This window comes from Festucalex cinctus, chromosome 15 (assembly GCF_051991245.1).
Source record: "Festucalex cinctus isolate MCC-2025b chromosome 15, RoL_Fcin_1.0, whole genome shotgun sequence".
In the NCBI taxonomy this organism is placed as follows: Eukaryota; Metazoa; Chordata; class Actinopteri; order Syngnathiformes; family Syngnathidae; genus Festucalex; species Festucalex cinctus.
The window spans coordinates 26,739,647-26,765,675 of record NC_135425.1 but is presented as its reverse complement, the minus strand read 5'-3'; the positions used below and the strand labels follow the sequence as shown (position 1 = coordinate 26,765,675).

The 26,029-nt window shown below is 39.9% G+C and overlaps 6 protein-coding genes across 10 annotated transcripts in view; 2 read left to right on the top strand and 4 right to left on the bottom strand.

The window, feature by feature from the left end:
- Positions 1 to 26,029, bottom strand: part of LOC144001890 (uncharacterized) — a 263,910-nt gene that overhangs the window by 20,699 nt on the left and 217,182 nt on the right. The window lies entirely within an intron of this gene.
- On the bottom strand, positions 54 to 688 carry uqcr10 (ubiquinol-cytochrome c reductase, complex III subunit X). The gene is made up of 2 exons (XM_077497135.1): positions 510 to 688; positions 54 to 348 (listed from the first exon to the last, which is right to left on the bottom strand). The coding sequence occupies exons 1-2, from the start codon at positions 648 to 650 to the stop codon at positions 301 to 303; spliced, it is 189 nt and encodes a 62-aa protein (XP_077353261.1). The 5' UTR covers positions 651 to 688; the 3' UTR covers positions 54 to 300.
- On the top strand, positions 460 to 8,151 carry wdr36 (WD repeat domain 36). The gene is made up of 22 exons (XM_077497132.1): positions 460 to 1,190; positions 1,284 to 1,311; positions 1,394 to 1,494; positions 1,569 to 1,686; positions 1,765 to 1,897; positions 2,487 to 2,541; positions 2,605 to 2,737; positions 2,810 to 2,982; positions 3,074 to 3,194; positions 3,266 to 3,331; positions 3,397 to 3,486; positions 3,556 to 3,698; positions 4,613 to 4,730; positions 4,817 to 4,982; positions 5,043 to 5,151; positions 5,698 to 5,777; positions 5,851 to 5,958; positions 6,037 to 6,271; positions 7,249 to 7,359; positions 7,453 to 7,534; positions 7,604 to 7,791; positions 7,924 to 8,151. The coding sequence occupies exons 1-22, from the start codon at positions 1,041 to 1,043 to the stop codon at positions 8,071 to 8,073; spliced, it is 2,658 nt and encodes an 885-aa protein (XP_077353258.1). The 5' UTR covers positions 460 to 1,040; the 3' UTR covers positions 8,074 to 8,151.
- On the top strand, positions 8,808 to 18,173 carry pisd (phosphatidylserine decarboxylase). 4 transcript variants are annotated; one of them, XM_077497433.1, is made up of 9 exons: positions 8,808 to 8,885; positions 9,756 to 9,799; positions 9,921 to 10,054; positions 12,882 to 13,016; positions 14,376 to 14,477; positions 14,625 to 14,751; positions 15,840 to 16,007; positions 17,016 to 17,176; positions 17,657 to 18,173. In XM_077497433.1, exons 1-9 carry the CDS (start codon positions 8,842 to 8,844, stop codon positions 17,888 to 17,890), a joined length of 1,149 nt encoding a protein of 382 aa, XP_077353559.1. In that variant the 5' UTR covers positions 8,808 to 8,841; the 3' UTR covers positions 17,891 to 18,173. The 4 variants fall into 4 exon arrangements, with proteins under 4 accessions (XP_077353559.1, XP_077353560.1, XP_077353558.1 ...); XM_077497434.1 differs by lacking the exon at positions 8,808 to 8,885 and adding an exon at positions 8,912 to 8,986; XM_077497432.1 differs by lacking the exons at positions 8,808 to 8,885; positions 9,756 to 9,799; positions 9,921 to 10,054 and adding exons at positions 10,067 to 10,313; positions 12,655 to 12,802.
- rnf224 (ring finger protein 224) lies at positions 18,991 to 21,044 on the bottom strand. Of its 2 annotated transcripts, XM_077497437.1 has the most exons (3): positions 20,857 to 21,044; positions 20,513 to 20,698; positions 18,991 to 19,423 (listed from the first exon to the last, which is right to left on the bottom strand). In XM_077497437.1, the coding sequence occupies exons 2-3, from the start codon at positions 20,696 to 20,698 to the stop codon at positions 19,115 to 19,117; spliced, it is 495 nt and encodes a 164-aa protein (XP_077353563.1). In that variant the 5' UTR covers positions 20,857 to 21,044; the 3' UTR covers positions 18,991 to 19,114. The 2 variants fall into 2 exon arrangements, with proteins under 2 accessions (XP_077353563.1, XP_077353562.1); XM_077497436.1 differs by having other exon boundaries at positions 20,513 to 21,044.
- LOC144002311 (uncharacterized) lies at positions 21,862 to 24,830 on the bottom strand. The gene is made up of 2 exons (XM_077497439.1): positions 24,663 to 24,830; positions 21,862 to 23,593 (listed from the first exon to the last, which is right to left on the bottom strand). Exon 2 carries the CDS (start codon positions 23,582 to 23,584, stop codon positions 23,342 to 23,344), a length of 243 nt encoding a protein of 80 aa, XP_077353565.1. The 5' UTR covers positions 23,585 to 23,593; positions 24,663 to 24,830; the 3' UTR covers positions 21,862 to 23,341.

Genomic DNA, 26,029 nt, shown 5'->3' with positions numbered 1-26,029 from the left:
AACAATTTGGTAGAGACACATATAACAATACTAATGGAAAAAATAAAGCACAATAAAGACATCAACATGTTTAATTTAATCATTTACAATATCCAAGGGCGACAAAGGCAGAACAAATGTCAGGAATGGGGAGAATGACGTGACGCTGCTCCATCCACCTTCGCGGTCGTCTGGTCGAACTTTGGGGCTCAAGTTGAAGCACACTGAGTCCGCGTTTGTTGTTATTTAGTTTGGTGGATGAATGAGTGAGTGGAATCCAGGCAGGATGAGACCAAACTTGAACGTCAGCCGTCCCCATCATCACTCGTCCTTGTTTTCGAAGTTGTGTTTGATGTGTTTCCATAGTTTCTAACAGTTAAATGACAAAAGAAAGAAAGAAACTTTGTTTAGGTCCAAACTGGCGCTAGCTAGCTAGCTAGCTAGCTTGGCTAACACCTTAGCCGCGCTTCGCCCTCTTGACTGCAAGGTCAGGATAAAAGTACGATTTGCATGCCGGCAAAGCGTCTTACCCCGCGATTCATTTCCTCAAAGATCGCGTCGCCGCCTTGGTCGAATATTCGCTCGAAAAAGACGGCGCCCACCATGATGGTTATGGCGAAAGTGGACGTTCTCCTGAAGAGCAGATTGTAGACGGACCTCGCAAGCGCCATGTTTGATAGTAGAGTTCTGTCGTCGTCCGTGTGTTTGCGCATGCGCCGTGGCTTACTTCCGCTGCCGTGCTCAAGAGGCGTCAATGAAAAATGTATTCTCCGTCATTTGATTTAAGTTGAAAATGTCAATGTGCCGTTGTCTGCTTTCACTGTCAAGCATGGAAGAAAAGACGAAGTTTGGAACGACTTTGACTTTTTTTCTGCTCATGTTTATTGGTGTGAGCGGAACCTTCGTTTCGTGAGCGCACTTTTCCACACGGACTCTATTTTTTAAACGCGTCCCGCCCACTTTGCTATTTTTCTGCGGCTCACCTGGGCCAATTTCTCGCATTCTTGTCCTATTTTGGGGACTTTGTGTCGCTTCCAGCGATTCTGAATTCGTTCGTTTCGATGGCGGGAGGAGGCGGAAGTAGTTTGTTTAGCGGCTTCCGGCTTTTGGGACTTTACTGCAACCACGTGCCGCACGTGCTCCGCTACCATCGCAAACACCGGGAGTTCTACCTGGTGACGTCGGTCGGGAAATGTTTGCACACGTACAACGTAAGGAAAGTTTTTACGCTTTCAAATGTTCTAAAATGTCGTCATGACCTCGTCTGACATCGTACTCATTTTTGTCCCCCCCCCCCCCCCCAGGTCAGTCGTTTGGGCATCGTGGCCGTCAGTGAGTATTGTCATTGTTTTGTCTTGAAGACAAAGTGAAGCGAGCACCTGATTGGCTGACGTTCTTTGACACGGTTGCCTAGGTAACTGCCTCCAGGATGACATCACATGCATGGCGGCGGACAGGATGTTGTCCTTCGCCGCCGCCGGGAAGCTCGTTTACGCCTTCGCCAAGAACAAAGAGGTCGGTGGTGGGGAGGAAAGGGCGGGGCCTCGAGTGTGTGATGGGCGGGGCCCTGGAATCTTCTCTGTGCCCAGGTGGTGATGCGTTACCGCGGGCACGAACAGGAAGTGCGCCTGCTGCTCCCTTTCGGCGACCAGCTGATCTCGGCCGACGGCGGCGGGCTCGTCGTCGTCTGGGACGTTGAAAGCGGCGGTGAGGGCGGAGCTTAGGGCCACACTGTGAGTGTACGCGTGGTGTTTGTGACGCGTTGTCGGTTTCCCCGCCCGGCAGACGTTTACCTGCAGCTGCACTTTGAGCCCGCCACCTTCGACGTGTCGGCCATGATGCACCCCAGCACGTACCTCAACAAAGTGCTGCTGGGAAGTTCCCAGGGTGCATTGCAGCTCTGGAACCTCAAGACCAGGTTAGCATGCTATCACGCTAGCAGACGATCTAAAGTGACGACCGTACGAGCTGCAAATGAAAATCTGCAGCGTTGTTGGGCGTATTTGTGGCTCCTCCTTCAACCGTTTTTCTTGTTTTTTGAGCCATTCAAAACATTTTAACATTTCCTACTTTACAGCAATTCCACATTTTTCACCTACATTTTCCCACAGGTTAAATTTTCCCCCATGAAGACATAATTCTCTCCCCTATCAAAATTAATATATTTTTTCAATTCAAGTAAAAATAAATGAAATAAAATAATAAATAAAATAGTAAAAATAATAATAAATAAAATTATAAAATAAATAAAACTAGTGAGTAAAATTTCAAATTTTGTCCAGGTTATTATATATTATGTATATTAATTATAAATATCGCGATACTTGCTTAGGCCTATCGATAATCGATTGGGAGACAAAGTGTCACGATTTGTCGTGATATCGATATCGTCACACTCCAACTACTGAATTAAGTTGCTGCCTTGCCCGGTCTGACGATCATCACGCTAATGTTTTTTTTTTGTTTTTTGTTTGTTTGTTTTTGTACGTTTTGTGTTGCGGTTCCAGCAAGTTGTTGTACACGTTTGCCGGCTGGTCGGCAGGTGTCATCGTGCTGCAGCAGGTGAGTGTGAACCGGCATCATCAGTTTTGGCGGGAGTGAATGACCTCAAGTGACCCCGGACAGAGCCCGGCGGTGGACGTGGTGGCCGTCGGCACGGCAACGGGCCACATCGTCGTCCACAACATCCGATTGGACGAGACGCTGATGACCTTCACGCAAGACTTTGGGCCAATCACGTCGCTGGCTTTCCGGACAGGTGCGTGCGTGCGCGATGGCGGCCGTTTGTACGCGTGACCTCTAACCCCCCCCCCCCCCGGCGCCCCCGCAGACGGGCCGCCCACGCTGGCGGCGGGGAGCCCTCAGGGTCACGTGACCTTGTGGGACCTGGAGCGGCGGCAGCTGCTGGCTCAGCTCCGACACGCCCACCAGACGGCGGTGAGCGCCAGCTTCGTGCACGGCGAGCCGCTCCTCGTCACCACCGCCGCCGACAACGCCATCAAGGTCGCCGCCGGCTTGCCCCGTCGTCCGCCAGCGGGACCTCCCGATTGTCTCATGCATTTTTTGTTTTTGTTTTTTTTTGCGCTTCCTTCAGGTCTGGATCCTTGACCAGGAAGGGGGCGGAGCCAGGTTGCTGCGAAATCGCCAGGGTCACAGTGCCCCGCCCACCGCCATCTGTCACCACGGCAACGACGGGAAAAACATCCTCAGCGCAGGTAAGCTGGCACGAGGACGACGACGACGACGGTGTCGGCGGTCAAACAAAATGTCCCCCCCCCCCCCGCAGGTCAAGACGGGACGCTGCAGTCTTTTTCCACCGTCCACGAGCGACTCCACAAGAACCTCGGTCACGGTCTGACTCCGCCCACCCGCACCTCTTTCGCCGCCCGATTGCTTCTTCAACTGTGCGTGTTTTAGGCTCGGTCAACAAAAAGAAAGCGCAGAAGAAGAAGACGGGCTTGTCGTACGAGGAGCTGCGCCTGCCCGCAATCACCGCCTTCGCCTCCGGTTGGCGCTCACACACGCGTACGTGAGAGTCAAGATGGCCGCCGCGACATTGACCACCTCTCTCGACAGCTGCTGCCCGCCAGTCGGACTGGGACGGCATCGTGGCGTGTCACCGCGGTCGCCTGGCGGCCACCACCTGGAACTTCCAGCGCAGCAGCATGGGGGCGCACCACCTCAGACCACCAGGGGGCGGCATCACTTCCGTCGCCACGGTAACCAAGGCCACTCGCCTTTACAGACGTGCGCTCCTGGCTAGGAGTGTGACGACATATCGATATTGCAATAAATAATGAGATTGTGTCTCCTGATCGATTATCGATACGCCTACGCCAAGTATTGATAATTGTGGTTAATATACAGCCACTATAACTGCTCCACTGTCCCATTACTTATTGAGTAATTACTTGGCGAGCCACTAGAGGGAGCGCCTCATATGCTTGGTGGGGAAATGCACAGAAGAAGGTGAAGAGATGAGATTAGTTTTTATGATGAGGAATATTATTAGTATATATAATTTTTTTTGTTTTTATATATTTATATCATAATTATATTACATATTTTTTATATATATATATATTTTTTAAATTTCATCATGGTTTACTTTTTATGAAAGATTTTTTATTTTTATTAGTTTTTTATATATATATATTTGTTCTGTTTATATTGTATTAATTTTTTAAATATGAAATGTTTTTTATTTGTTTTATTTATTTGATTATGGTTTATTTTATTTTTACGACTTTAATATTTTATTACTATTAAATATTTTTTTATTTATATAATTTAATATATATACATATAAAGTATTTATATATGTATATTTGTTATATTTATATTTTTATTATGAATAATTTATTCTTATTATTCATTGTTTTATTTATTGTATCATTTATTTTATTTATTATTACTATTTATATTTTTGTTATTATGACTATATTATTATTTTATGATTAGTATTATCGTGGATTTATTAGCTGACCAATATATTGACAATCGCGCCATCGTCGTATCGTGAGATAATCGTTATCGTGAGCCTTGTCTCGCATATCGTTTGTGTATCATGAGTTTCCCGCCCCTGCTCGTGGCCCGCGTGTGCGCTAACGCCACTTCCTGTCTCCTCTCCCAGGCCGTGGACATCACTTCCTGTGGGAACTTTGCGCTCGTGGGCTTGTCGTGCGGCCACGTCGGCGTTTACAACCTGCAGTCGGGATTTTATCGCGGTTGCTTTGGAGAGCGGCAGAGAGGTGAAGCCGCCTCCGCCACGCCGCCGGCTTCCGCCCTCCGTCTCCGGTTTAACGCCGCCATTTCTCCCCCCCCCCCCAAAAAAAAGCTCACAGCGGTGCCGTGCGGGGTGTGGCCAGCGACGCGCTCAATCAGCTGACGTTCACCGCCGCCTCGGATTGGATGCTCACGTTCTGGCGCTTCAAGAACCGCAAACAGGAAGCGCAGATGAAGCTGAGCGCGGCGCCCGCTAGCATGAAGCTGCACCGGGACAGGTAGCTAACCGCTACACATTTGACCAAAAAACCAAAAGCAAACTTGTGTTTTTGTGTCAGCGGGATGCTGGCGCTCGCTCTGGACGACTCCACGCTGCTGATGGTCGACGTGGAAACCAAGCGGGTGGTCCGCAAGTTCGCCGGTCACCACGGCAACACCAACGACATGGTGAGTGACAAACGAGGAAGCGACAAACACCCGATGTTTTTCCAAACGTGACCGACTCGTTTCGCGTCTCCAATCAAGTCGACGCAAACCATAAAAACGTACCAAAAAAATGTAGAAAAATTATATTTTTTATTACCATTTTTATTTTCACTTTGTCATTTATCAATTAATGAATTAATTTATTTATTTAGTCATTTATTTATTTGTTAATTTCATCAGTTTTGGTCCGTACTGCCAAGCGGGAACTCTTATTCAAATGAGGGGGCGGTCCTAAGCGTTGTCTTGGGTTGGACTCCGCCGTTGCAAACTGGCCAATCATTGGTCGAGTGAGCAGCAAAGTGAAATCCCGCACCAATCAGACACAGGTTAGGGAGATCTCAAGAGACCAGAGGGAAAAAACTAAAGGAAGGATAGATGAAGCAAATTCGATTTTCACAAAATCTAGTGGTCGACGGTGGTATTGCATCCAAAATAAGCTTGACACTGATCAAAATAGTTTGAAAGTGAAAAAAAAACAAAAAACAAACGTTTGTCCCTTTTTGTCAGACTTTCAGCCCAGACGGCCGCTGGTTGATCACGGGCGGGATGGACTGCACCATTCGCACGTGGGACGTCCCCTCTGGAAGGTGAGAGCGCCCAACTTGTCCTCCCCCTCATGTCCAACCAAAACGTGTCAACGTGCGCTCGTGTGTTGTTCAGCCTGGTGGACTGCTTCCTGGTTTCCATGGCGCCGGTGGGCGTGTCCATGTCCCCCACCGGAGACTTCCTGGCGACGTCGCACGTGGACAGCCTGGGAGTTTGCTTGTGGTCAGCCGACAAACGTTTATTCCCCCCCCCCATGCTCCATCGACGGCGGCCAATCACACAGCGGCTTTTCCTCCTCAGGACCAATAAGAGCCTGTGCGGGCCGGTGGGGCTCCGCCCGCTGCCGGCCGACTACCAGCCGGAGGCGGAGACTCTGCCGGGGGCAGGGCCGGCGGCGGCCGAGCAGGAAGTGACGTTGGAGGAGGAGCCCGAGGAGGCCTACAGCTCGGCGGAGCAGTTGGGGGCGGAGCTTGTGACGCTGTCGCAGCTGCCCGAGTCCAGATGGAAACATCTGCTTTGCCTGGACACCATCAAGGTATGACACATGCTCGTGTCACGTGATTGTCACACGACAAATAGGATGCGTGATGAGTGTGTGTGTGTCCGTTTTAATTTTTTAAGTATATTTATGGAGGACCAAACCTGCCAAAATTCAAAATAAACTAGACTAAGTGCAATTTCTGGCGAAATTGCATTGATGCTGAAAGCTGAATGCCTATGAAGGAAATTGAAGGATGAGTTATGTTAAAATTACAAAGTAATTACATAACTGGTAATTACTAGTAGTACGAGTAGTTAGCATTTAGAAATATATTTTGATTAGGGATACACGATAATGCTATTTTCAACCGATACTGATAAACCAATAATTTAGAAAGTGCCGATGCCGATGAAAGCTTTGCATTAGCATTAGCTTAGCATGAACTTAATGTGCTAACTTAGCATTAGCTTAGCATTGGCATTAGGTTAGCATCAGCATTAGCTTAGCATGTTAACATGCTAAATTATCATTACCGGTTGTTTAGCATTAGTTAAGCATTAGCATGCCAACTTGGAATGCTAATTTAACATTAGCATTATTAGCTTAGCATTAGGTTAGCATGCTAACTTAGCATGTTAAATTATCATTATTAGTATTAGCTAAGGCTAAGCATTAGCATTAGATTAGCATGCTAACTTCATATGCTAACTTAGCATTAGCATTAATATTAGATTAGCATTAGGTTAGCATTAGCGTAGCATGCTAACTTAGCATATTAATTTATCATTAGCTTAGTATTAGCTTAGCATGATCTTAGCATGCTAACTTAGCATTAACATTAACTTAGCATTAGGTTAGAATTAGCTTAGCATGCTAACTTAACATTAACTGAGCATACCAACTTAGCATGCTAAGCTAATGCTCAGCATTAATATAAAACAAAAGGAGTGTATCATCATTTTGTGAATTCTCACTTTGATTGGGTGACCTGCCACGCACATGACGTTTCCATGACGACGGTCTGTTTGCAGAGGAGGAACAAAGCGGTGACGCCGCCCGTGTCGGGAGCGTCGGCGCCCTTCTTCCTGCCCACCGTGCCGGGCCTCACGCCGCGCTTCTCCGTACCGCAGCAGGAAACGCAGGTTAGCACATCCGCCAACACGTTTACATGCGACCACGTTCATCATCATCATCATCATCATCGACATATGAACTATCGTGTGTGTGCGCATCAGTCGAAGGTGCTGAGCTGCAGTCTGCCATCTCCGAGGTCAAAGTTCAGCTGTGCTCTGGAGGAAGGTCTTGAAACGGGCTCATGTGAGTGCATTGACGCAAGTGACGCGTATCATCATTCTATGTTGAAGTTTTTTTTTTGTGTCCATCCAGTCGCCGCTGCCGTGGAGCTGTTGAAAAGTTTGGGTCCGTCAGCCGTGTCGGTGGAGCTGGCCGGTCTGTCGGCTGAAGGGGGCGGGGCCAACAGCCTCCTGTTGGCCTTCATCGGCATGACTGACAGCATGCTGGCCAGTGGGCGGGACTTTGATCTGGCTCACGCCTACCTGTCGCTGTTTCTCAAGGTAACATGGGAGTGTGATGATGATTTTGTTTTTTTAGTTATTTATTGATTATTAATTAATATTATTATTAATATTTTTATTTTTAATGATGTGATTTTTTTTTGTTTTTTTTTTTTGCCATCCTGTTGACAGCTTCACCTGCGCTCGCTGGCTGCGGATGCCGTCGCCATGGAAGCGTTGGTCGGTCTCTCCTCGCGGCTGGAGGCGGGGTGGGCGGAGCTCCGGGCGTCCTTCGACCAATCGCTTTGCTTGTTGGCGTACGCCAAGAGTGCCCTTTTGTGAACACGCACATATCCCGTTTTTGTACATGTCAATGTGCTCCTTTGTTTGCAGAAATAAAAAGTTGTTTGTGTGACTTGATGCTCGTGCTGAAACTTTGAACGTGAATATTATTGCCAAGAAATAAATGTCGGGCTTTGGTTGACGTGAAGAGTCGCTAATAAGAAGGCAGCAAGAATGGTGTCATGAAATAATTAAGTGTGCTATTTAAGGTTTATTTAATTCTATATTTAATAAATGACATGTTTATTTCATGACACATTTATTTATTGGTTTATTTAATTCCATGTTTAATAATGACATTTAATTATTTCATGACATTTATTTAATTATTGGGTTATTTAATTTCATATTTAATTAATGACGTTCAGTTGTTTCACTACACATTTATTTATTGGTGTATTTATTTAATGTTGACATTAAATAAATACCCTATTAAATATTTGAATGTGTCGTGGAATAATTACATGCCATTTATTAAATAAATATGGAATTAAATAAACTAATTAAATGTGTCATGAAATAATTAAATGTCAGTTAATTAAATAAACCAATAATGTAATAATTAAATGTGTCATTTGTTAATTAAATACACCAATAATTAAATGTGTCATTCATTCATTAAATTACCTATATATATATTTCATGTCCTCCATAAAGAAATAGCAGGTTGTATTTTGAATTTATTTGGAAATGAAAATACATCATGTGCGTTTTTGTTTGAAACGCAAGTCGTTTTACGTCATCGAACGTCACTTCCGTACACACAAGATGGCGGCGTCCTTATGGACGGTGTGTGGCCGGAAGATTTGCAGGTATTTGGATGTTTTGGGGGGGATATTTTCTTTCTTTTTAAATCTTTCAACACAACAGGCTGTTTGAAGTTTTGACGTCATTAACGCGCGACTATGAAAGTGTAGGTTTGGCGTATGACAACGCACGGCGTCCACGTGTGATCAAGTTGATGGAAACGAGCGTTCACGTTTCTTTTTTTTTTTTTGTTGAAACAAGCGTTGTCACTTTTTTTTTTTGTTTTAAACAAAAGTTCATTTTTTATGGTGTCGAATGTCATTGTTGTGGACGTTGGACGGATGATGAAGCCGCTGATTATCGTCGGGAAACACTGTTTACGTTTTGTAGACGCCGTTCCAGCTCTATTTTCAAGTCAATTTTGTGACAAAATGGCTCAAGGAAACTAAAAGAGGCCTTTAGTAGTAGTAATCACACATTGAAATCGTTTTTTTGTTTGTTTTATGCGCGCAAAATTGTCACCCTGATCAGGTGCCGTCAACCTGACGTCACGTGCTCAGGTTGGGGCAGTTCCAATCGAGCCTTGTTGATGATGTGGCGACGTTGTGAATTATAGCCAATCAAAATGCGCATAACATTTGACGATTAAAAAAAAAAAAAAATCCATTTGTCGGTTACATGTGAGCGAGACACAGCCACGCCCACCACACGCCATCAAGCAATAGAAATAACAGTACTGTACACAAATTGAGTTTTCCTTAACCATATGCAATAATAATGAAGATTGTGGTTAAAATAATAATAATAAATATGTTAAAAATAAGACACCATGTTATCATACAAGCAAAAAATAAATAAAAATAAGTGGAAATTAACAATAACACATTGAATGGGTTGTCGCTATGCTAATGCTAACGCTAACGTGGATGTTTCAGATTTCGGCCCGTGAGCTGCGGACAGCGACGCTTCTTCAACTCTGGTAATTTTAAAAAGAAAAAAAATAGTTTGAGTCTTTTTAAACGTATAACCACACCATGAAAAAAAAAAAGAGGCGGGCACTCTGAGCCGCGAGCCAATCAGCCGTCTCCTTTTCTGTCCAGCCCGCAGCTTCCTCCCCCGTCCTCGGCCCCTCCCCCTCCTGGTGGCGACGGGCGGCGGTTACTATGGTTACCAGCATTACAAGAGGCGGGAGCGGGAGGACGGAGCCCCGCCCGAGCTGGCCACGCCCACTCAGGTGAGACTTAGGGTGGTGGGGGGAGGATCTGGGAGAGTGGGCGGGTCCCTGCGGGGGATTTGAACGCCGCGTTCGAGTGGGAATCGAACGACGGGCGAGCGAGGACGCGCATGGTGGTGAGCGGCGGCGGCTCGAGTCGGCGGCGCCACGGGGCGTGTCGTTGGCGTGCCGCGGCTGGTGGGAATCGTGACCCGCTGCGGCGAGTTGGCAGAACCGGAGAGAGAGGAGGAAGGCTGAGACGAGCAGCAGCTCCACTCAGGTGACACGAAAAAACACATGCGTGTATTTGTTGCATTTGGATCATGAGATGATGCTAATTCCGCTTTAATCCCGCGTTGACCCACTTAGTTAGCGCCCACGCACACACACGTCACCCTGCGCGGGTTTGTGTGTGAGAGAGGGCAGCTAACGAGTTGGTTTGAAGTCGGTTCATTAAAAGTGCAGTCGGCCCTCGTTTATTCGCTTCCACAACGTTCTGCCATTGACGTGCAAATAATTCTCCATATTTGTCAGCGTCATGCGTCATCCAAAATATGCGCGTGCGAGCTCGGGCTGCTCGATTGTGAAAAAAAATATTCATCTGATTATTTTGGTCATAATTAAAATCATGATTTATACATATATATATTTTGGTACAAAATGAGAAAATGTTGAAACGTAAAAATTACTCCCAGAAATAAAATTAACAAAAACAACACTAGCTCCTTTTTGGATGAAACAAAATGTATTAAATTAGTTATTTTAAAATTTTAAAAAGATGCAGAACACTTTTTACATTTATTTTTATTTATTTTTATTTTTTATGTGTTATTGTGTAGTCTAATAATTTAAATATCTATTTATTTTTATTATATATATATATATATATATATATATATATATAAGAAATGAGTTCTGACAATCAATTTGGTTTTAAAAGTGGACATAGGGCCGACTTATGATGTGTTTCCACATGAAAAGCGGTGGCGTCCAAATATAATCGACACAAGTGCGGTGTGTCTTTTTGTGCTTTTTCGATGCATGTAATCTAAAGGCTTTGATGGCATCATAATGACAAACTCTTTATGAAGTGGGTTCCTTCATATCATACTTACAACTTATTTATTATGTACAACTGGCATTCCAAACAAGCCATGGAAGATAAATGGGGGACGAATGTTTCAACAGGTTTTCCAGTTTCAAATTGGGTAAGACATATTGTGTGTATATATGGATATATTTATATTATGGGTGTCAAAATGATCGCGTTATTATCTCAATAGCACAATTTTTTTTTTTAACACTCGATTTAGCGCTCGCTCCTTATTTGGAAAACCTCGACTAAAAGAATTCCAGTCAGCACGCAGGAGAAACGTCCACGTCAAAACGACCCAATAGAAATGCACTGGAGCTAAAACACACAATGTTTAAGGGGCCGAATGCAGCGTGGAGGTCTCAACACGACCGCCCGTTCCCTGCTTTGAAAAAAAGCACTCGGCTAGCCGTTAGCATCGAGCACCAAGCGGTGTGAGAGTAAAGAGCCGAATGGACGCCGTCTTGTCAGTTGGAGTGACCACAAGCTTACGTATCTTGACATGTGAGGCGTATTTTATGAACAACTCCACAAAATATCTCATAAGAGTGAAAACGAAAGCGTCGATGCGTTCGCTGTAACAGTCGCGCGGCCACAGCTGCGTCGTGGCGCATCCGGGAACGTAACAAAATAAAAGCGGCCGACGTCGTGAAAAGGAGTCACGAGAACACAATTTAGAAGTAATACATTCAATTATACTGCATATATGTGTCGGAATTGGCGTCAAGTTGAAGTTTACAATTTTAAAATGTACAGAAACTCGCAAGTTACTTATTGTTTAAAATTACATCACTCTTAATATGAAAAGAACACATTGATCGTTTCTGGTTCCTATGCAGTAAAAAAAATCGTCATTTTACAATGCACATCCTATTTCACTGAACAAAATAAAAGCATCAGCGAATGCACATATTTGTGGGGACTGTGTTGTATTTTGACACTTTTAAAAATGTGCATAATTTACTTCATGTTAAACATTAGGCAGCTCCAAATATGAAAAGAAAAATGTACTGAGCTGTCACCATTGGCTTACAAATGCAATTATGTCATGTTGTCGTGACAGAAAAATGACCAAAACAAATCAGTCACACTTTGGTTTGGTTTTTTTAACTTTTTTTTTTTATTATTGAATTGTTATGAAATTACTCTATCAATGATTTTTTTTTACTTTTTTAAAAATTGAATTTTTCTGAAATTACTCTATCAATAACTAAAAAATAAAAGCAAATTTAAATTGGGGTGAAAAAAATAGTACATTTTATTGTAAATAAAGATATAAATTGAGATATAAAATTTGTGATTAATGTGCGATTAATCGTCAGTTAATTATTGAAGTCATGCGATTATGAAAAAATGTTTTTTATTTATTTGTTTTTATAATATATATATAGTCGCGTTGGCCGCAGCGCTCGTCCGCGTTGAGGCTGCGCTTGTCGCGCGTTTTGAAAAAGAAATCGTCGCCGTGACGAGGGACGACCGCCGCCGCGTTTGCTCTTCCTCACCCAATGTCCAAATGACGGCAAATCAGACTGCAGCTGCTGCCGCGCGTGGGCCGCCGTCACCTGAGCGCGGCGTGCGCGCGGCTGCGTGGCTCCGCCCCCTGGCGTCGCTGGCCAATCGCGTCGATGGGCTACTTCCTGCCTAGCGTCGGTGCGCAGCCGCCGCCGGCCAATCGCGTGAGGGCCTCGCTCCGATTGGACGCTCGCTCGCGATGGCCTCCTCCTTTTAACGCGCGGTCTGGCGTGCGTCCCGCAGGTGGCGCTGTATCGCTCCTTCCCCACCCGCCTGCTGTCCCGAGCGTGGGGTCGCGTCAACGGGGTGGAGCTTCCCACGTGGCTGCGCAAGCCCGTCTACTCGCTCTACATCTGGACCTTCGGAGTCAACATGCAGGTCGGTGGCGCCGATGGCCGATACTGCACCTGTTGGGATCGAGCCGATACAAGGCCAGGATCCATATTGATATTGATACATTTGGAAAATTGGAGCATGTCAGGGTTTTTTTTTTGTTTGTTTTTTGAAACGAAGTTGATCATTTTGAGGAGGAAATGAAGTTCTGGCAATGATTTTGGCCACGATAGCATGAAGCACTGCATATTTCATAGCACTGGCAATTTCTTTGATATATTATTGATTATTTTAGGCCGCAACAATCATAAAAAAAAAATGCCCAAATTACAAATGACCTATCAAATCACCATATATCGAGCATTTATTTTATTTTTATTATCACTCTGATAGTAATTGGCAGTGGTAGAACATAGCATCACCACTCCAAATTGATTGAATTATTATTATTATTATTATATGATATGTCATTATGGAGTGAGGCTTTTGTGTGACAAGTATTCACAAAAATAAATGAAAACACCCCATAAAGTCTGGACATAATTGAATTCTTTCTATTCAAAAATAATAATAATAATAATATATTTAAAAAAAAATCAAAATTGACGTAATTGAATTCCTTCTTTTAAAAAATAATATATATATATATATATATATATATATATATATATATATATGTATAAAAGAATCAAAATTGTTATAATTGAATGCTTTGTATTAAAAAATAACTAAATAATATATTTAAAAAAATCTAAATCGGCATAAATGTATTCCTTCTATTAAAAAATTAATAATAATAATAATAAAAATCGAAATTGACATAATTGAATTCTTTCTATTAAAAAACTAAATAATAATATATAAAACAATCAAAATTGACAAAGGAATTCCGTCTATTAAAAATAAATAAATAATAATACTATGTAAAAATAATTAAAATTGACATAATTGAATTCCTTCTATAATAATAATAATAATAATAATAATATATTTTAAAAAAATTATATGATCTATAACATTTTTTTGAAGTAGTGAAAATAGTTTTATTTTTTCATGACTAAGTCACTTTTTTAAGTGAGTAATAAGTTGCTTTTTTTTTTTTTTTAAGTAACAATTCCCAACAGATAGCTAGTTAGCTCAGGAGCTCGCTAGCTAGCACCTGGAGCTAAATAAAAAGAATAATAATACTAATAATAATAATGATGAATAATAATTGTATTTATATAGCACCTTTCAGGCAATAAAAGTGAAAGAGTTTTTGAAGCTGTCATTAATTGGCCCCATGCGGTCCAGGCCCTGAATGAGCGAAACGCTCGTTGCTTTTGTTGGTTGCTGAGCGTTGCACGTTGGCATTTTGACTGGTGGAGCCCCCTTGTGGTCACCGCGCAATGTGTCGTCCAATAGGAAGCGGCGGTGGAGGACTTGCGTCACTACCGCAACCTGGGCGAGTTTTTCCGGCGCCGTCTTAAAGAGTCGGCGCGGCCGCTTTGCTCCGCCTCCTGCCTGGTAAGATTTCCTCAACAAGCTCCTCCTCCTCCTCCTCCTGCAGCGCTCGGACACAAAACAAAGCAAACTTTCTGACACGTGAACTGGAATGACAGAAAATGATGAATTTGTGATGATGATGATGATGATGATGACGATGCTCGTCAGGTGTGTCCGGCCGACGGCAGGATCGTCCACTTGGGTCGCGTGCTGAATTCGGAGGTGGAGCAAGTGAAGGGCGTCACGTACAGTCTGGAAAACTTCCTGGGGCCGCAAGATGGCCGACGCAGCCACGGTGAGCGACCGGAAAAATTGACATTGACATCAGCAAGGATGAGATGACAATATTTTCATCATCTCATTCAATCATTGGAATTATCATAAATAATAAATATCATCAAACAAATTGATGGAAAAAAAACAATTAAAATGAATGCGAGCAATCAAATGACAAATCAATCAAATTGTAAATATAAATTAAAATACAATTAAAAATAAAATTCCAAAATTTAAATCATAAAATAAATTGATAGAAAAAATGATTAGAATTAATGAAATCAATCAAACGACTCAATCAAATCAATAAAATTATCAATATAAGTTAAACGAAAATTAAAAATAAAATTCCAAAGGTTAAATCATAAAACAAATTGATGAAAAAAATCATTCAAAGTAATTAAATTATTCAAATGACAAATCAATAATGGTAAATATAAATTAAAATAAAATTAAAAATAAAATCCCAAAGTTTAAGTCGTCAAACAAATGAATGAAAAATTAATTAAAATTCATGTTATAATCACTTCAGTGTTTCACAAACATTGACATGAGCAAGGTTGAGATGAAAATATTTTCATCATCTAATTCAATAATTGGAAATGTAAATTCTAATCAAATTAAATATAAAATTCCAAAATTGGAATAATAAAACAAATTGATGAAAAATTAATTAAAATGAATGAAATCAATCAAATGACCCAATCAAATCAATCAAATTGTAAATATAAATTCAAATATAATTAAAAATCAAATTCCAGACAAAACAAATGGATGGAAAAAAAAAAATTAAAATGAATGAAATCAAATCAGATGACAAATAAATCAAATTGTAAATATAAATTAAAATGAAAGTAAAACTAAAATTCACAAGCATATGACTTATTATTCATATGACTATTAGCGTGGATTTGAAACATAGAAGGCCAAAACATCCCTTATAAAATTCAACTGCGCTAAAACAGTGGCCACCAGAGGGTGCTCCAACTGCACAAATGGAAATGAATGGGACTTTTTCAAGCAGATGCGCCGCTTTTAATACGGTGACCATGTCGATATTGCCGTCGCGGTTGAATCTCTTTCTTCTGATGCGTCCGACCCCGCAAGTGACCCCGGCGAGCGCGAGCGAGAGCGCCGACTCGTCGTTCCGGGACGGCCTCCTGACGAGTCCCGACAACGATCTGTTCCACGTGGTGGTGTACTTGGCCCCCGGCGACTATCACCGATTCCACTCGCCCGCCGACTGGACGGTGGCGCTCAGGCGACACTTCACAGGTCCGCCGCCGCCACTTCCTGTTTCCTGTTTCCTGTCGTGTGCCTTTGTGTCAAGTTTGTACATGTGTGAGAGAGGGAGCTTGTATTGGTGGTAGAGCTGTCAATTCATCGATTCATCGACAACTACTATAATAATCGTGTCATCTTTTTTAAATCACTATACGGATGCAAAGTACAAAATAAATGCTAATAAACAGTAATTGGGGGGGGGATGCAATTGATAGATTAAAAAAATAAAATAAAAATAATTTAAAATTCATTATATTTAATCATTTAATTTTAAATTTAATGTAAATGATTGTTAAATAAAATTATATAAAATAATAAATTATATAAAATATATACATAATATTAATTTTAATTTAATGTAATTTTTATTATTAACTATTATTAAATACAATTATACAAAATAATAAAATCATAATTATATATATGTGTGTGTGTATATATATATATATATATATATATATATAATATTAATTTAAATTAATTAATTTAATTAGATTTAATTTTAATGATTAATTATTCATCCATCCATTTTCTTGACCGCTTACAAGGGTGGAGGGGGTGCTGGAGCCTATCCCAGCTGGTACACCCTGAACTGGTTGCCAGCCAATCACAGATTATTAATTAGAATTACATAATTATGTATATAATTATATATATATAATATTATTATTAATGTAAATTACATTTTAATGTAATAATTAAATTTAATAACGATACATAATTAAAAAAAGAATCGATAGAATAATCTAAAAATATTCGATATTGACAGCACGAGTTGGTGGTGTTGCAAAATGTTTTGGCTTGGGTGTGATTTTGATTTTTGATTTCTTGCTGCGTGTGAGTTTTTTTGTTTGTGTGAAAGGTTTTTGAGGTTCGAGTGAGCTCTTTGGCGTGCGATTGATGATTGTTTTTTGCATTTTTTCAATTGCATTTGTTATCGTTTGCCGACGGAAACGGCGTGCAGCGAACTAACCGAGCGAACGTGCGGCGGCGCGTCAGGTTCGCTGCTGTCGGTGAGTCCGGGCGTGGCCGGCCGGGTCAAGGCGCTGTTCTGCCTGAACGAGCGCGTGGCTCTCAGCGGCCGATGGCGCCACGGCTTCTTCTCCCTGACGGCCGTGGGCGCCACCAACGTGGGATCCATCCGCATCTACTTTGACCAGGTGAGCTTCCTGGTTACTTCCTGTTGAAATTGAGTCACTTCCTGTTCATTTTGGACCACTTCCCGGTCACTTCCTGTTGAGATTCACTCACTTCCTGTTGAATTTGGCACACTTCCTGTTCATTTTGGACCACTTCCTGTTGATTTCGGATCATGTGATTTAAGGGCACATGGAACACATTTGGAAGAGAAAAAAAAAAGTGACAAGACTTGCCAGGCGCGATTTATTTTTGCATTTATTTGATTTATTTTTATATTTATTTTTTTAATCTCGTTTATTTTTGTATTTATTTTTATTTATACGTATTTTTTTTTTTTTTATTTCTATTTATTTTTTTTGTGTTTAATTTTTGAATATTTTTTTATATACGTTTTTATTTTCCCTTTTAGGCATTTATTTACGTTTTTATTTTCATAATGTAGAAGCGAGCTCGCTAGCTAGCTCGCTAACCTTTAGCGCGATGTTTGTTGTCGCTTCCAGGAGCTGCAAACGAACGCGCCCGGCGACAAGAAGGGGCGTTTCCGCGACCTGCGCTACGCGGAGGGGGCGGAGCCGACGGCCAAAGGGGGCGTGCCCCTGCAGCGGGGGGAGGCGGTGGGCGAGTTCAACTTGGGCTCCACCGTGGTGGTCCTTTTCGAAGCCCCCAAGAACTTCGCCTTCAGCGTCAAGCCGGGACAGACGGTCAGGGTGGGCGAAGGGCTGGGCAGCCTCTGATTGGACCAACTTTGAACTTTGAACTTTGAAAGGGGTGGTGAGATTGAGGACATATCCCACAATGCCCTGCAGATGCTGTCGTAGGGCAAATCTTGGAAATGATCCAATTGGGTCAGTTGCAGTAAAGTCTGGTGGGTTTACGGAAAACCCCGCCATCTGATTTAAGCCCCGCCCCTAAACATGTTTTTTTTTTTAATCTTTTTTTCTTGGGGTCTCCACTCGTTCACATTTTCCCCCAATCCGCCGCTGATTCACGATAAATAAACAAAATGTGAAATTAGAATGAGCCTCAATTAGTGGCAGATTTTTGTTATATGTTAAAACTTGTCAATTGTTTGATCGATTAATCCTCCACATTTTTTTGGCGACATATTCAAATAGGGTTAATTATTTGCATATTTTTCAGTTACACCCGCCCAAACATATTTGCACTATTAAAAAAAAAAAAGTCACATTTTAGAAATGGCAAGTATCAATTTATTAATTACATTTTTTTTACATCATTAAATTTAAAATTTAAAAAATGTAAATAATTTAAAATGTAATAATAATAATGAATTTTAAAATGTAATTTATTTATTTAATTCATGAAAAAAATTCATTTAAATTAATTTAATTAACAATTTATTAATTCAATAAAAACATGTAAAACAATTCATTAATTAGTTAATGATAATAATTACAACAATTAAATAGTTTGATTGATTAATCCTCCACATTTTTTTGGAGACAAATTCAAATAGGGTTAATTATTTGCATATTTTTCAGTTACCCAAAAAAAAAAAAAAACTTACTCTTGCTATTTAAAAAAAACAATTTTAGAAATAGCAAATTATATTGAGCATCAATTAATTATTTTTTTTTAATGAAAAATAATTACATTTAAAATTAAATAATTAATAATCATGATTTTTAAAACGTAACTTAAATGTATTTATTTATATATTTAATTAATTAAATAACTTTAAGTAATAATAACATTTGAAAAAATGAAAAAAAAAAAATAGTAATTAATTAGTTAATAATAATTATTAAAACAATTAAAAAAAAAAAATCAAGTCCATTCAGTAGTTGTGATTGTTTTGACACTTTTATTCAATATTTTTGATATTTGATATTTTTGATATGTGACAAAATGGTTCACACCAGAAATTGAAGTTGAAAGGAGCGTGACAAAAATGATCACATCTATCTGAAATAGCGGACTAGACTCCGCCCCTTATTTTAGCCCCGCCTCGGACAGCAGCAGCAGCAGCAGCACAACCAATAAGAGAGGGGCTTGCAGCAGTTGCCGCGGCGACGAAAGCGCGGCTCAGCGAGGCCCCCGTGCGACCACCACGCGTCGGCGTCGGCGTCCTTGCCCGCCGCCGCCTTCCCGTCGTCGGCCGCCGTCTCGCCGCTCGCCGCCGCCGCCGCCGTCGTCTCGACGCGCGTCTTGAGCGCCAGGAAGCAGGCCAGGTCCAGGTCGAGCGCGGCGGCGCCCCCGCGGGGGCGGGGCGTGTTCTGGCGGCACTGAGGACACGGGATCCACACCTGGACGACAACGGCAAACGGGAAAAGGAAGGTTGGCCGACTCGCACGCGCAAACATCCGATAACAAGATTGCGGAATTCATTTCAACAAAAATACGATTTCACCACTCGCGCAGGGTTTTTCCTGTGTACAAAATTCAGAGGCGGCCGCCTCCATCTTATTTGCTCGCCACCTCCAGCCTAAGTGACCGATAGTCAATCGATGCTTTCACTTGATACTCGGAGTGTGACGATATATCGATATCGCCATAAATCGTCACACTTTGTCTCCTGATACAAATTTAGCGATGCGTCTACGCAAGTATCATCGTATTTGTCGTTCATATACAGCCACTGTAACGGTTCCAATTGTTCAGGACTTATTGAGCAATTACTTGGCGGGCCACTAGGGGGAGCGCCTCATAAGAGTGGCGGGGAAATGGACGCAAGTCTTCAGGCGAAGAAGACTCATCAGCTTTTTTTTACATTATTATCATCATTATTATTATTATTTTATTTTATTTGTATTATTTATTATTTTATATATTATTATATTATGCATTTATATTTATATTATTTTTATTATTTATTGACTATTGATTTATTTTAATATATATATATATATTTACATATATTTATATTTGTATTATATTATGAATTATTTTATTTTGTTATTTTTTATTATTTATTGACTATTCATTTATTTAATTTATTTAATTTTTAATTATTTTATATTCTTCTTATTATTATTATTATTATCATTATTGTTAGTTTTAGTTTAGTTTTTTTTTTTATTTGTTTTATTGTAAACTATCATGGATTTATTTACCTGAACAATATATTGATAATCGTGGTATCGTCATATATGCATTGTTGTAATGTACAAAAGCACAACATTGTTTTTTTGTTCTTTTTTGTTTTTTTAGTATGAGCTTTTTTTTTTTTACAATATTGTGATATTGTGCTATTTTTGTTTTTTTTTTAATCGCCAACCTCCCCAAAATATCGTGATAATTATGGTATGGTAATATTTTTTTGTTTTGGCTATCGTTCCATCACGGCGGCGGCTCGTGGGCGGGGCTAATCGTGGGAGGAAAGGAGGAAGTGTCACCTGCTCGTTGATGACGGCGTCCAGTCGCTTGACGCACGCCTGGCAGAAGGTGTGGCCGCAGTGCAGTCGCCGCGGCAACCGGCCGGCCAGATCGTAGCGGCTGAAGCAGACGATGCAACGCAGCGTCGCCGCCGTCGAACCGCCGCCGCTCACGTGCGCCTCTCCCGCCTCGTTGGACATTTTCATCTGGACGCACAAAGTCGATTCTTTGTACGGTCGAGTCGACATGATCGGCGATCGCGACGGCGGGTGCAGTTCCGTGTTAAGCCACCACATGCCACGGCAGCACTGAGCTAAACTGGCAAACAAAAAACACAAAAGCAAAATACTTTGTGAAAACTCACCTGATGATGTCACATCCTGTCTGTTTTGGACATCGTTATCCCTCCGCGTCGTCGTCGTCGTCTTCAGCGTCACTTCCTGCTCGCCGTCGCGCCGCTTTTTGTTGCGTTTGGATGAAATATTCACGAGCTGGTTTTGGATTGGCCGCCGCTGTCGCTGATCGGGTTGCAGCGGTGGGCGGCGGTTGCCTAGCAACACGCGGCACGTGATTGTGATCGTTTTTCAGAAACAGATTGACATCTTGCAACGTTCGACAAGCTTTCAGATTTTGTTGTTGTTTTTTTTAATCATTAAAAATAAGTGATGTCAAAATGTATTTGAAGATTTTGTAATGATTTCTTTTTTTATTTGAATTGAATGATTATTTCATGACAATTTGATGTAAATATATTTATATATTTGACATTCAAAAAGCCATGCGCTTGCTATTTAACGATTTGCTTTTCACAAAAAATAAATACAAAATCACGACAATTTAGATTTAATTGACATTTTTGTCAAATAATATATTGTAACATTCAACAAGGTTTGAGCCTTTATTTAGTTTCTACATATTTCTTTTAAGAATTAAAAATAAGTGGCGTCAAAATTGTATTTTAAGATTTTGTAATTACTTCTTTTTTTAATTTAAATATGATTTTATTTCAATTTAATGGTTATTTCATTCAAATTTGATGTCAACGTATTTAAATATTTTAAATTTAAAAAGGCATGTTCTTGCTATTTAATTATTCTCTTATAATAAATAAAAAAATCACAACAATTTAGATTGTTTTTGTAGTAAGTCAAATTTAATTTCAATTTTTTTAAATAATATATAATAATGTATTGTCTCTTTTAAATGAAAAATAATTGTAATATTTAGTTGTTGGTTTTTTTTGGCTAATTTTTAAAATTTATAAAATGGATGGATGGATATTATTTTATATACATATGAAATTATTATTATTTTATATATTTTTTAGTTATATTGGTCACGTGAGCCGAGACCAAAAGAGCAAACAACATTTCCGTAATCCCAAATTTTAATGTCAGTATCAAAATAAAATAATGTGTTAGAAAAGAAATAAAATTCCATATGTGCTGTCAAAAGTACGTTAAAAAGATACAAAATTTCATATCTTGTCAATTTCTGACGATGAGGAAACAGTTGATGCGGGAAGAAAACGTTCCCGGAAACGGGAAAACAGGCTTTCCGGTTGAATGGCTCGACAAGTTTGTTGCCGTGACAACCACTGAGGGGCGTGGCCTCTTCCACTTTGTTTGACCTTCGTTATCCTCGCTTGACCTTCTGCACTCGGTTCCAGTTTGGCTCAAAGTTTGACAAACATTTCAACATCTTGAAGGATTAAAAAAAAATCATCTTTTTTTTTTTTTTTTTTTTTTTTTTTTTTCTCGGAGGCCAAATGCCAGCGAAAATATTTGTCAGAATAAAATTCACAAAATTGATAAATCAGCTGATTACTTCATTTTTACTTCATTTTTTTGCGCTTTATAATAATTACTGTACAGGAAGAATACTTGATAGTTTTTTTTTTTTTTTTTTCCTTTTAGTATCTAACGTTACAACAGAGGCAAAAATTATTAGGGCCACGTAGAGATATTTTTATTTTGAGGGAGGGGCAATATGCAGAGAAAAAAAACTTGCAAATTTGCAAGAAAAAAAACTTATGAGAAATACACGTACGTCATTCTTAATTTTAACTTTGCCACTTTACAAAGTCTCAAATTTGCCACTTTCTAAACTTGCAAATTTGTGAGGTTTTTTTTTCTTGCAAATTTACGAGTTTTTTCCCTCGCAAATTTCTGAGTTTTTTTTTCTTGCAAATTTAATGAATTTTTACTTGCAAATTTGCGAGTTTTTTTCTTATCAAATTTGCCTCTTTATAAACTCGCAAATTTGCCACTTTAGAAACTTTCTGAACATACAAATTAGAGTTTTTCCCCCCCTCGCAAATTTACCACTTAAAATGTGCCACTTTCTAAACTTGCAAATTTGCGACTTTTTTCTTTTCTTCTTGGAATATTGCCCCCACCCTCTAAAAAATATAAATATTTCTACGTGGCCCTAATACGCCGTCGTAATACTTTTCTATTGTTTAAAAAAAAAAAAAACGTCCTTGTTTTACGTTGCAATGATGCCTCAATGTGAAAAATAAACGCAACAAAAATCACCCGTTTTTTTTTTGTGGGTGCCATTTGAAAAGGTCTTTATGGGCCAATAAAATCAACCGCTGGATTGATAAAAACGTGCTCACAGTTGTGAAAGCATCAAATGAAGATTTGAAGAACAAAAGCGAACAAGTGACAAGTTCAGTCTTTGCTTTGGAGTCGAACGGGAGGTCGGTCGGTTGTGTGAGGCCAGCGTTCGCTGTTAGCAGCTAGCTTGCCTAAAACAAAAAGCACGCACACATGGCGGCCATTTCACTTGTCTTCAGTCGACGACGTCTTCCTGGAACGCGTGCGTCCGTCGGCGGGTCGGTGACGTCACTTCCTCCCGCGGCAGCGGTAGCAGCAGGCGCAGCGCCCGCCGCCGCCCTCCTCTTCCGCCTCCTTCACCAAATAGGGCGGCGGGGGCGGGGCCACGTAGGGCTCCAGGTGGTTTCCGTTGAGCGCCGCCGGGTTGGCGATGACGGTGGCGCCGCCGTCGGCCGCCGTGCGCAGGTGTGCGCGCGGGATGCTCACCTGGCCGTACGGGTTGTCCAGCGACACGCGGATGTTGGACGACATGGCGCCCGCCTGAGCACAAAAACGGAGGCAAAATCATGCGCGCTCGTTACGCAATCGACTCCTCGAAACGCAAAATCACGACCGATACAGATTTGTTTGGTATCGGCAGACTCCTCGACAGCGCCAATTTTTTTGCATTTAACTCTGGAATGAATTAATTCAAAGTAAATAACATAATCACATATTAATAATAATAATAATAAAATAATATAACTATGTATTTAATAATAATAATGTAACAATAATAAAGCTATAGAACAATATACAGTATAGAATAATAATAATATAAAAATAATATAGCAATATATATGTAATAATAATAATGATAATAAGTTTAAATAATAATGACAATAATAAAAATAATGACAACACTAACAATATATATGTAATAATAATAATAATAATAATAATTAAAAAACAATATATATGTAATAATAGTAATAATAATAATAAAATAATCTAAAAATAAAATAACTATATATGTAATAATAATGATAATAACAATAATATAACATATATATGTAATGATGATGATGATAATATAACAATATATATAACAATATGCAGTATATAACAACAACAACAACAATAATAATAATAATAATAAAACAATATAACATATATGTAATAATATAACAATTATAATATAATATATAACATACAATATATAATAATAATAACAATGATAATAATAATAATATTAATAATAATAATAATAACAGTTTGTAATGTTTAAAACGGATTAAAAAAAAAAAAAGCCACGCCTTAAAATCTCGACCCCGATTGTCAACTCTCCTCATTCTTATCACAAGAAAAAGATCCTTAAATGCTCTTCTAAATGTAAATTCATTCCAATTTGGCCTTTTTATTGCTTTTGAATGAGGACGTTTCCGCAAACAAACTCAAATGCACACCAAAAGCTCGTTGAATTGTTGGATTGAGATTTTGGAGCCTTGGCGGAGGTCTCTCTCGGCTGCGAGGCCTTCGAGAGTCCCAAACCTTCAATCTCCAAGAAGAAGAAATTCTAATTTGATTTGAGCGCTTGTGAGCGTGAAAGCAAAAGAAACGTGCGACTTGCCTGTTGAAACTGAAGTTGACGCTGACGTGTCTTGAGGACAAAAAAAGTCACAACAACGGGAAACTCACAGCCGCTTTCTTTCACTCTCTTTTTCTTTTCTTTTTTTCCTTTCCAGCATGGCTCGACCGCTCAAACCTGTTCAACTGGACGACACGCCCTCTCTGGAGCGTGGCAGCCACGCCCACTTTCTCTCAACAATGTACTGTTGACAATATGAACAATAGGTCCCATTCTTCACACATTTTTTTTATTATTATTATTTTTTTTTAATCATCTTTCAGGTCTTTTTTCCTATGGAGAACCAAAAGTGCCAAAATTCCAAATAAATAAATGACTAAATAAATTAATACATAAATGACTAAAAGTGAAAATAGAAGTGGATATAAAAATATATATAATTAGAAAATTATATCTAAAAAAAAAAATATATATAAATGGAAATAAAAAGAGCTATAAAAAACCCCGCTTAGGACCGCCCCCTCATTTGAATATCATTTCGACCAAAACTGCCAAAATTAAAAATAAATAAATACATAAATAAATGACTAAAAGTGAAAATAAAAAGATATAAAAAATATATAATTAAAAAATTAAATACAAATGTATTTATTTATATTTTTGCTCTTATTTCCATTTATATTTATTTTTTTGGATGTCATTTTCAAATGACATTTTTTTTTAATATCCATTTTTATTTTCACTTTTAGTCCTTTATTGATTTATTTTTTGGCACTTTTGGTCCTCCATATATTTGATGGGTTTGCAAAATAAATTGGCTTGGAAATGCCTACGATGAGGTTTTTCAAGCTATTTTTGAGTTGCATGTTCAACCTTTGATTTTGAACAGGTTCTCATTAATATTCAATATGAAATAACAATTGAAGTTAACTGCCCCCCCAATCCTGTTTTTTCTCCTTCTCAGCACCATTGACAAAGCCATCTTCCATGAAACACAACAAAATTCTGCTTCCAAAATGCTTTGAAGTTTCTCCGCACATTAAAACAATTTACTGTACATTTACTGTACTCTCATTTTCAGAGGTTTTAGGTGAAGCTTAGTAGAAGAAAATGTTGATGGTATGGGACTTTTCAAAAATACATATATGGTTATCAACACATGGTGCTATGATTGTACTGTATTAGTTTATGCATTTGGAGTGGCAGAAAGTTTGAGAATATTTATTTCTGCTTATAAAATTGCCGCTGCTGTGATACGTTGGTGCATCCGCCACATTGGTAAGGGCAGTCAGTGATGTTCCTGTAACGGTCAACCTGTCTACGGCGCTACTCGGTCACTCAGGACCTGTTACTAAATTAGTTCAGCAGTGTGAGCCAAAAATCAGCATAATGACTGCCAAATAAAGTTA

Bases quoted from the DNA above. Each gene is read 5' to 3' on its own strand.
- uqcr10 (XM_077497135.1), bottom strand. From the start codon at position 650: ATGGCGCTTGCGAGGTCCGTCTACAATCTGCTCTTCAGGAGAACGTCC. The intron at 349-509 runs GTAAGACGCTTT...TTTAACTGTTAG, and splicing joins TTGAGGAAATGAATCGCGGG to AAACTATGGAAACACATCAA.
- wdr36 (XM_077497132.1), top strand. From the start codon at position 1,041: ATGGCGGGAGGAGGCGGAAGTAGTTTGTTTAGCGGCTTCCGGCTTTTG. The intron at 1,312-1,393 runs GTGAGTATTGTC...ACGGTTGCCTAG, and splicing joins TTTGGGCATCGTGGCCGTCA to GTAACTGCCTCCAGGATGAC. The intron at 1,687-1,764 runs GTGAGGGCGGAG...CCCGCCCGGCAG, and splicing joins CTGGGACGTTGAAAGCGGCG to ACGTTTACCTGCAGCTGCAC.
- pisd (XM_077497432.1), top strand. From the start codon at position 10,165: ATGGTGGTGAGCGGCGGCGGCTCGAGTCGGCGGCGCCACGGGGCGTGT. The intron at 10,314-12,654 runs GTGACACGAAAA...ACGGCAAATCAG, and splicing joins CGAGCAGCAGCTCCACTCAG to ACTGCAGCTGCTGCCGCGCG. The intron at 16,008-17,015 runs GTCCGCCGCCGC...GCGGCGCGTCAG, and splicing joins GCTCAGGCGACACTTCACAG to GTTCGCTGCTGTCGGTGAGT.
- rnf224 (XM_077497436.1), bottom strand. From the start codon at position 20,788: ATGTGGTGGCTTAACACGGAACTGCACCCGCCGTCGCGATCGCCGATC. The intron at 19,424-20,512 runs GTGACACTTCCT...GTTGTCGTCCAG, and splicing joins ACGCCGTCATCAACGAGCAG to GTGTGGATCCCGTGTCCTCA.
- LOC144002311 (XM_077497439.1), bottom strand. From the start codon at position 23,584: ATGTCGTCCAACATCCGCGTGTCGCTGGACAACCCGTACGGCCAGGTG.